The 8,446-nt window shown below is 53.4% G+C and overlaps 1 protein-coding gene across 3 annotated transcripts in view; it reads left to right on the top strand.

The window, feature by feature from the left end:
* Positions 1-2,453, top strand: part of C20H16orf95 (chromosome 20 C16orf95 homolog) — a 9,778-nt gene extending 7,325 nt beyond the window's left edge. For all 3 annotated transcript variants that reach the window (XM_029532679.1, XM_021220739.2, XM_021220740.2), the window contains exons 6-7: positions 1,256-1,472; positions 2,184-2,453. In XM_029532679.1, coding sequence (XP_029388539.1) covers positions 1,256-1,472; positions 2,184-2,202 — 236 coding nt within the window. In that variant the 3' untranslated portion in view covers positions 2,203-2,453. The remainder of the gene's footprint in view (positions 1-1,255; positions 1,473-2,183) is intronic.
* The last annotated feature ends 5,993 nt before the right edge of the window (positions 2,454-8,446 follow it).

Here is an 8,446-nt window from a genome sequence, read left to right as displayed (position 1 = left end):
TACTCACTTGGTAGACCAGGCTGGCCTCGAACTCAGAAATCCGCCTGCCTCTGCCTCCCGAGTGCTGGGATTAAAGGCCTGCGCCACCAGGCCCGGCGCGCATTTGTAATGTGGGGGGGGGGAAAAATGCATCAGGAGGATCCTGCATTGACCGAAGCTCGCCTGAGAGATACCAAAGGGGCTCAGGACGCCCACACATTGGGACTCTGTGTGGCAGGCAGGAACACTTGTTATAGAAGGCGCTCGGAGTCAGCCTGAGCTCACATGATAGTCGATATTCCAACATGTATAGAGGACTAACGTGCTCCCAAGCAGCCTGCAGCGCACAGACTCAGACTCAGGCTCCACAGTGTGACACTCTAGGGTACAGGCGCTCCCAGGGCAGGAAAACAAACGACCAGGAGACTGAATCTGCACAGGAGGTGGAGAGGTGAGGGGGGAGGAGGGGGGAGGAGCACACACCGGAGGAGCGTGGTAAGCACTGGATGCTGGACACTGCTGACGGAGCATGGCACTGTGTATGTGAGCGTGTCCGTGTGGGTATGTACATGCGTGTATGCAGGGGCTGTGTCAGCAGCGTCAGGGATGTCTGCTGTGTGTGTGCAGTGCCTGCTGGGGCCAGTAGGGGGAGCTGTAGACTCTGGAACTGTACATAGAGTTGTTAGCTGCCCTGTGTGTGTGTGTGTGTGTGTGTGTGTGTGTGTGTGTGTGTGTGTGCTAGGAGTCAAATCCAGGTCCTCTCAAAGGACAGCCAGTGCCCTTAACCACTGAGCCATTTCTCCAGCCATGAGCGGGAAGCCTTTATGACTGCTATGCCGGAGGACAGGAGACCATTAAATCAGCGATGTTCCCGTAACTCAGGCGTGGTAGCCCAGTTAGGTTCCAGCTCCACCGGCCTCTCTCTTCTAGAGAAACAGACAAACGAGGCCGCAAATCCCAGCTATCCACTTTGAAGACTAAAGACTCAGAAACTGTCTGATGATGGTTGGTGTTGGTAGCGCACGCCTTTAGTCCCAGCAGAGGCGGAGGCAGGCAGATCTGTGTATGAGACCAGCCTGGTCCACAGAGCAAATTCCAGGACAGGCAGGGGGTACACAGGGAAACCCTGTCTTGAACCCCGTTCCCCACCGCAAAAACTAACACACAAAAACAAACTAATAAATAAATAAATAAATGAAAGGAACTGTTGATCTTCACCCTCTGGGGGCCAGCTGGTGTCCCGCCCTCTCCTGAACAATGCCCCTCTTGCTTCTAGATTGCCCCCAGGACTCAAGCAGATGGTATGGCTGTTGGCGGGTCTGCGGGAACCAGCATCATCTCCTCAAGTGGCAGCGGCTCCAGGCCCTTTATCAAGATGAGCTGCCAGGTCTTCAGGAGGACCAGCCACATGCTGGCCGCTTAGGCCTCCTCCCCATCAGCTTCAATCTCCTGAGCCTGCTGCAGGTGGTCCTGAGGGCCATCATGGCCATTCGGTGAGCTGCCGGGGGTGGGGGGTGGGGTCGAGGAGGGGCGGGTCTGGACTCATCACTCTCTTTGGAACCTTAGAGTCCCTGCCCGCCAGCACCCTGCCCTAGTCTTGTCTTCTGTCCCTTACTGAACCCTAGACTCCATGACGACAGCGTTCATAAGGCTCTTCCCAGAGCTGCCCCTGGCTTCACAGGCCTGGCCGGGGGGGGGGGGGCGCAGTGCTGGCCTAGTCCCCGTGTCCATCTGGGATGTGGTGAGCCCCGTGAACCTTCACATCACAGCCTGGCTGCCCCTGTGGGCTAACGGACACTTGCTGGCGGGGAGTCCAGCTCAGACCCTTCCCAGAAGTAAGGGTGCTATGGAGCTCCCCTCCCTCCCACAACCCCACTGTCTCACCCACCCCCACAGCTCTACAAAACTAGGTGTCCCCTCCCTTCCTGAGAATGAGTAGTGACCATCAGAGGCTCACTGGGTCTCAGTTGGGAATCAGGGATGCAGCCCTGATCCCAGTCCACTTCCCCAGTTCCTGGGTGTAGTGGGAGACCCAGCGACTGAGGGGGCACTCACACCGCCCTTGCTGTGGAGGCTCCTGCAAGCCCATGTCAGGGACAGGCAAGGCTCGGCCTGGGAGACAGTGAGAGTTCAGCTTGGGGGACATCGAGGGCTCTCATCCCGGGGGACAGCTCTCAGAACCTGCCTCCCTCTTGGTTTTCTAGTCATTTGTTCTGGGACTGAATTGAAGTCTTCAGCTACTGTCAAGATCCTCCGCAAGAATGTCCGTCCCAATCATGGTCCTCAAGGGAAGCCCTCAGCTCAGGAGGATCTGTGACACTTGCTGCTTCCACACGAGATAAGATCTGCTCCCACGGTCCAAACTGAGCTAGGGACCGTCACGTGACTGCTAGTTGAAGGGGGGCTGGTACGAATGTCCGCACGAGTCTGTTGTGAATGCAGCCAATAAATGTTATTTGTGAAACTCTAAACCCAGCCGCTTACAAAACAACTTCTGTGCTCTGCCCCCATGTATGTGCACCACAGTGTTTGTGGGAAAGCTGGGATCTGAACTCAGGTCCTGGTGCTTGCATGCAAGCACTTTACTCCCTGAGTCATCTCCCTGGTGCCACTCCAAAGCACCCTGCAAGAGACTCTCGCCCCAAGGACCAGTCCTTCACAGCTGGGAAACCAGTCCACTTTGACCCAGACCCCAGTTTTCCTGACAGATAAGATTTCCACACCGTACCTGCATCTCCTGGGCCTCACACAACTGCCGCACTGGTATCACGGGTGTGTGGGGGACCTGCCTTACCTCTCGGCAGGTGGCAGCTGGTCGGAGCCTCAGCCTCGATGCCTGTGCTGTGCACAGCAGCTGTAAAACTTCAGTCCACAGACAGCAGGGCAGAAGTCAATGGCAGCTTTTGTGCTTGAAGGCAACAAAGTTCTCCGGGCCAAGAGCTGAAGGAGTCTTTGAGTGAGGCCGTCCTCTTGGCAGAGGGTCGGTCAAGAGCTGCCAAGTCTGCGGCCGTTGGGCTCCAACAGCCTCCAGATGCTACCCGACTCTACTCGACCGCACAAGTTGATGGTGCCTAGCTCCCAACACAGCAGAGTTGCTGCTCAAAGGCAGTACAACCACAGGCTCCCCACGGGAGGAGGGATTCTCCCAGGGCTTGACTCGCCCACAACTTTTCCCGGGACTTGTCCAGCGGCCACCTTCCCTGGGTCTCAGAGGTCACTATACCCTCAGCTTTGTTGACGGTAGTGATCATTCTTTTGGGCATACTCTCTCCTCGATGCCCATACCCTCAGCTCTGAACAGTGCATTCATATGCAGACATCCTACGGAAGACGTTCTTAAGCCCTGGTCTCTGGCTGCCCTTAGCGAGGAGGAGGGAAAATTCAGGGGTCCTCTTACACAGTGCTGGGAAGGACAGAATGGCCGAGGACCCTGGACACCAAGCCGTGCTGACTCCTCATCTCCTTTATGGCTGGAGGAAAGCATGCGGAAGCAGGAGCTTGGCTTGTTCTCTGAACACAGCTGGTCTGAGTCAGAACTGCAGTCCGAATCCCAAGGTTGACAGCTGATAATTGGCTTTCTAGTTCCAGATCCCCAAATGTGACTACACAGGACCTGGACATTCATTCATTCATATGCGTGTGTGTGTACACATGTATGTATATATATATATATATATGTGTATATATATAAATATAATATATAATAGTATATACAATTACACATATATTTATATATATTCATATGTATCTATATAGAGAGCAAAGAAACGATCTTGCCTGCAGACTAATGGAATTACAGGGCTCCTTGCCCACACGGCGCTAGCCTAGGGCCTAGTCTGGGTCACAGCCATAGTAGCCTTGACGGCCATGATGACTTTGGTGTTGCTGAGGCCAACGCCATCGTCCCCCAAACCCCAGCATAGAACCTAGGTACAGTAGCACTCGGCGACACCTTCCCCGAAGAAAGGAACGAGTCCTGGAGCCCCACCTGCCAGAAGACTCTTTTTTTTAGGGCGGTGCCAGATGCCCAGGGGTGGGTAGAGGACGGTAGGAGAAGGGTGAGGCGTGGTCTGGTGAGAGCACTTGCAGCTGCCCCCACCCTGTCTTGTCCTATGCCTCCTGGGGCCTCCTGGGGCTCACAGGTTTCCCTCACAGCCCCAGTGTGCCTCCGCTCCTGGGCTCTGATATAAGAGTGGTCACCTCGGGGTGAGCAGAGACACTGGCTGGCTGTCCACCTTAGCTGTTCCTCTGTCCCCTGTCTAGTTCCCAGGGGGGGAAAATATATGATGTCATATATAATATATGATGTCTAGTTAAATATGTCTGACTAGGGTAACCTAGGGTAACCTAGTCACTAGGGACTGGAAGGCACCACTGGGGACATCCAGTCCCAACCAACTCAAAACAGGGATGCTGGGCCAAGAGTGAGCAGTGTCCCCTATCCACAGTCACACAGCTGCTAGCAGCTGTAAGGCCTGATTGCAGCCTCTGCTTTCTGTCCAGGCTGCTTCTGAGGGATCTTCTCTCCATCTCCCCCAACCTAACCTGACCTAAGGAGACTCCCTGCCAACTCCTTATTTTAGGGAGCCTGGCTTGGGGTGGGGGAATGGAAGCTCCTCAGTTGATTGATGATGTCTGCTTCAAGCCCTGGCTGGGCCTCAGCGGTGGGAGGGTCCCAGAGCTTCCAGTGCTGTTACCAAGCTCAGAGATGGGGGTCCCGAGAGACCCCGTGGAGCAACAGGAGCTTCCTGTTCTATCCTCTGCCATTTCTACCAGAAAGCCTTGTTTCAAAGACACTTTTTTTTTTTTTTTTTGTGCTGTAACAGCAAACCCCTGGAGTTCTGGAAGGTGCTGGAATCCCGGAGGAGGCCAAGCCTGGCATTCCCGAGTGTGCGAGCACTGCCAAGCAAGCATACCCTTTCCAGACATCCCACACGGAGGGAGGAAATACCAGCCATCGCAGCCCTCCGGCTCAGGCTTGGGGGAGCTGGAGGGGACTGCAGAGCCCAGAGCCTGTGAGCGGCCTCAGCTGCAGGGTTTTTAGCCTCTTGCTTTGCCAAAGGCGCGGGCCCTGGAGGGGTGCAGAGGGGCTCTGAGCTCAGAGTGCCTTGCCAGGGCTGTTCATGAAGTGAAGTCTCTTGCCTGTGCTATAGCCTTGGCCTCTACCAATCCCTTGACAGTCCGCGGCCCTGCCCACAATGCCTGCCCGCCCTCTTGCCCCCTAAAGGCTCCTCCTCTGTCCCACAGTATCTGCCTCTTCTTCTGCCCCCTTCCATGGTACCTGCTCCCCATTCCTTCAAGAACACTTTCTTGTCTATGAACGTTTCATTTTTTGATTATATATATTTTGATTAAATCTACTCCCATTCCTAAGCGTTCAATTTCTCCCTCGTTCCCTCACCACTTTCCCCTGCCAGCATCCTGGGCGCACTCCCCACCACCCCCAAGCCCACAGGGTCCATGCCTGTGTGTGCATAGGCGCAGGACTAGCCACTCCATCATGGGCAGTCTCTCAGGGGCTGCATCCCTGAAGAAATCTCACCTGCCTTCCCTTTGTAGCCATCCGTTGCCAGTAGCTCCTTAGATACGGGCGGGAATCCATGGTCCCCCCCCACATCCATTAGTTGGCTGGCCTCATCTGGTCCAGGCCCTGTGCACACAGTAACAGCCAGGGTCAGTTCATGTGCAGGCTTTGCTGCAGGTGTCTACTCCCTCTGGCTCTTACAGTCTTTCTGTTCCCGTGCTCCCCCACCCCCAGTTCCACTATCCCCCAAACCCTGAAAGAGGGGTGTGTGTGTGTGTGTGTGTGTGTGTGATATAGGGGATCTCATTCATAGCCAAGTACTCCAAAGTGTCTAACTCTCTGTCCCTTGAACAACTGTAGATCTCTATGTTAACCACCATCCTCTGTCTGAGAGATGCTTCTCGGATGGAGGTTGAGAGATGTACGCATCTGTAGAGGGCCAGGCTGGTCTGGGGCTTTCCCTCAGGCCCTGAGGTGTGGAGAAGGAGCCTAGTCCCTTTTCTAAAGCCGGGAAGGCGCTTGGCATGGCCAACGATGTCCTGGGGCCAGGACCTTGGGGTTTCAGATCCCGAGAACTCTACTTTCCCTCCATCCTTGAGGGGGTATGGTTGTCAATCTCAAGGCGGCTAAGCCCTTGGTCTGTGTGTGACACACTTGAGAGATCCCGTGTTCCCTCTGTACAACACTGATTTGCTTCCTGGGTTTTATTTTTGTTTTCCCCACTGTAAGATAGCTTGTCCCATTTTTTTTTCTCTTACAAACTGTCTATAAGACGCCGTCTGTAATAAACTTGCCTGGAATGAGCCATCGGCCTGTGCAAGGCTTCCCGATCCCAAACTTCTTTAGTTCCTCATTTCCTGGCCCTCTCTCTCAGAAACCTGTCACTGAAGAATGAGCTGCTGGTTCAGGACACCAGTTTAGGAGTAGAAAAGATAAGAACGTAGGGCGAAGTATATCATTGTGTCCGTTTATCAGAATAATAGTACTGGATGCTCTCCCCTAGAGTTTACAGTCTAGCCAGCAAAGTGTTCTTGGCCCAGAAAACGGTACCGGAGATGAACTCTGTCTTGTGGAGGTCTTTACGTCCAACTAGAAAGCAGTAAAAAGGACACTACCACAACATTCACGCCACCCCTGCACCCAGAAACTATCTTACACAGAGAATCAGGCTTGTGGAGCTGCCACTTGGGAAAGGGACGAAGATGCTTTAACTTCATCATGCGCCTGGAGACTTGATGGACGGTGGCCAAGGCGTTTGGCAAGGAGGCTTCCTGGGTGTCACGCCGAGGTCTCTGACCCTGACAGCCCCACTCTTCAGATGCTGTGCTTGGCTAGAAGGTTCTGGAGGGTCAGCCTGGCTGTGCGAGCTCCCACCGCTGGCTTAGTGTCTCTCACGATCATGGATTTGGTCTAACGTTTGACAGCTCTGAGAAATAGAAGCCTTAGCTCTGGGACTCCTGTGATTGCAGACTGGATGCTGAGAACCAGGGCTAGAACCAGCGCTAGCTGACTTGGCTTTGTAGGGTCACCTGGGCTCAGAATCTGTCCTCCTAGGATCTGTCCTTCCTCCTCATTCCCTTCTTTCAATCTCTTTTCTCTCTGGCTGTCTCTCCCTCTTTCTTTATTCTCTCTTTCTCTTTCTTTCTTTCTTTCTTTCTTTCTTTCTTTCTTTCTTTCTTTCTTTCTTTCTTTCTTTCTTTCTTCCTTCCTTCCTTCCTTCCTTCCTNTCTCCCTTCCTTCCTTCCTTCTTTTCCTTCCTTCCTTCTTTCCTTCCTTCCTTCCTTCCTTCCTTCCTTCCTTCCTTCCTTCCTTCCTTCCTTCTTCCCTCCTTTCTTTCTTTCTTTCTTTCTTTCTTTCTTTCTTTCTTTCTTTCTTTCCTTTGGAGACAGCCCAGGCTGGCCTTAAATCCACAGCCCTCCTGCCTTAGTCTCTCAAACACTGGCTTGCTAGTGTGGCCAGCCCATTCCTTGTCTTCCCTGCTAATGTTCCTGTCTCCTAGCTGCATCTCAGCATCTCTGTTGCTAGAGGTTTTCTTGGCTCAGCTCTTGCTACACAGATCCCAGGGACCCCTGAATATGGGAACAGCTTGTGGTCTCACATAGCTGGCCGTGCCTTCTGTCTGTACGTGTGGAAAGGCATGCTCCGCGGTGTATGGTGGCCATAACTACTATCTCAGTGGTGGAGGGAGGAGAATCATCCTTAGCTACCTGGTGAGTTGGAGGCCAGCCTGGGCTACATGAGACCCTGTCTCAAAAAATAAAAAAGAGTGGGCAGCACATACCGTAAAGCCACTTAGTAAGAACGCCACCTATGTGTGGTGTCAGTGCGATTCCAGGGAGGGGTGTGTGTCCCACACTCTTCATGAACACACACATGCTAGGTGCCTCTTAGCATATGGGTTTTGAGTGTGAGTCAGTGACTTGGGTGTTGCAGTTGGGTTGCTCAGTCTCTGTACTGGCCGTGATTTTCTCTGACTGCAGTCTGCAGGGGAGCAGCTGTGTGGTGAGAGAGAGAGAGGAGAGAGAGAGAGAGAGAGCCTTCTGAGGGGCAGTTCTCTTCTGGGGTGTCACATGATAAGGCCTGTGTGACACATGGGAAGACAGCTGGTATGAAATACATAAGATCCAGAAGCCAGTGGTCTGGGAGCCATTAGCTTTTAGGAGCTGAGAGCCAGGCCTCTTACATCACCAGTTGACAAGATTGGGGATGTTCATGGCCATTACTGTCCTTGCCAGCAGGCCTTGGCTTTAATGATGTGAAGAAGACCCAGGAGCTCATAAGCAGATGGATCTGTCCTGTCAGGGCATCATTGAGGTTAGAGGGTGTCTTTTTTTTTTTTTTTTCAAGACAGGGTTTCTCTGTGTAGCCTTGGCTGTCCTGGAACTCACTCTGTAGACCAGGCTGACCTCGAACTCAGAAATCCACCTGCCTCTGCCTCCCAAG

The sequence above is a fragment of the Mus pahari genome, chromosome 20 (assembly GCF_900095145.1).
Source record: "Mus pahari chromosome 20, PAHARI_EIJ_v1.1, whole genome shotgun sequence".
Classification (NCBI taxonomy): domain Eukaryota; kingdom Metazoa; phylum Chordata; class Mammalia; order Rodentia; family Muridae; genus Mus; species Mus pahari.
Note: the sequence above shows the minus strand (reverse complement) of the source record. Positions and strands in the feature narration are given on the sequence as shown.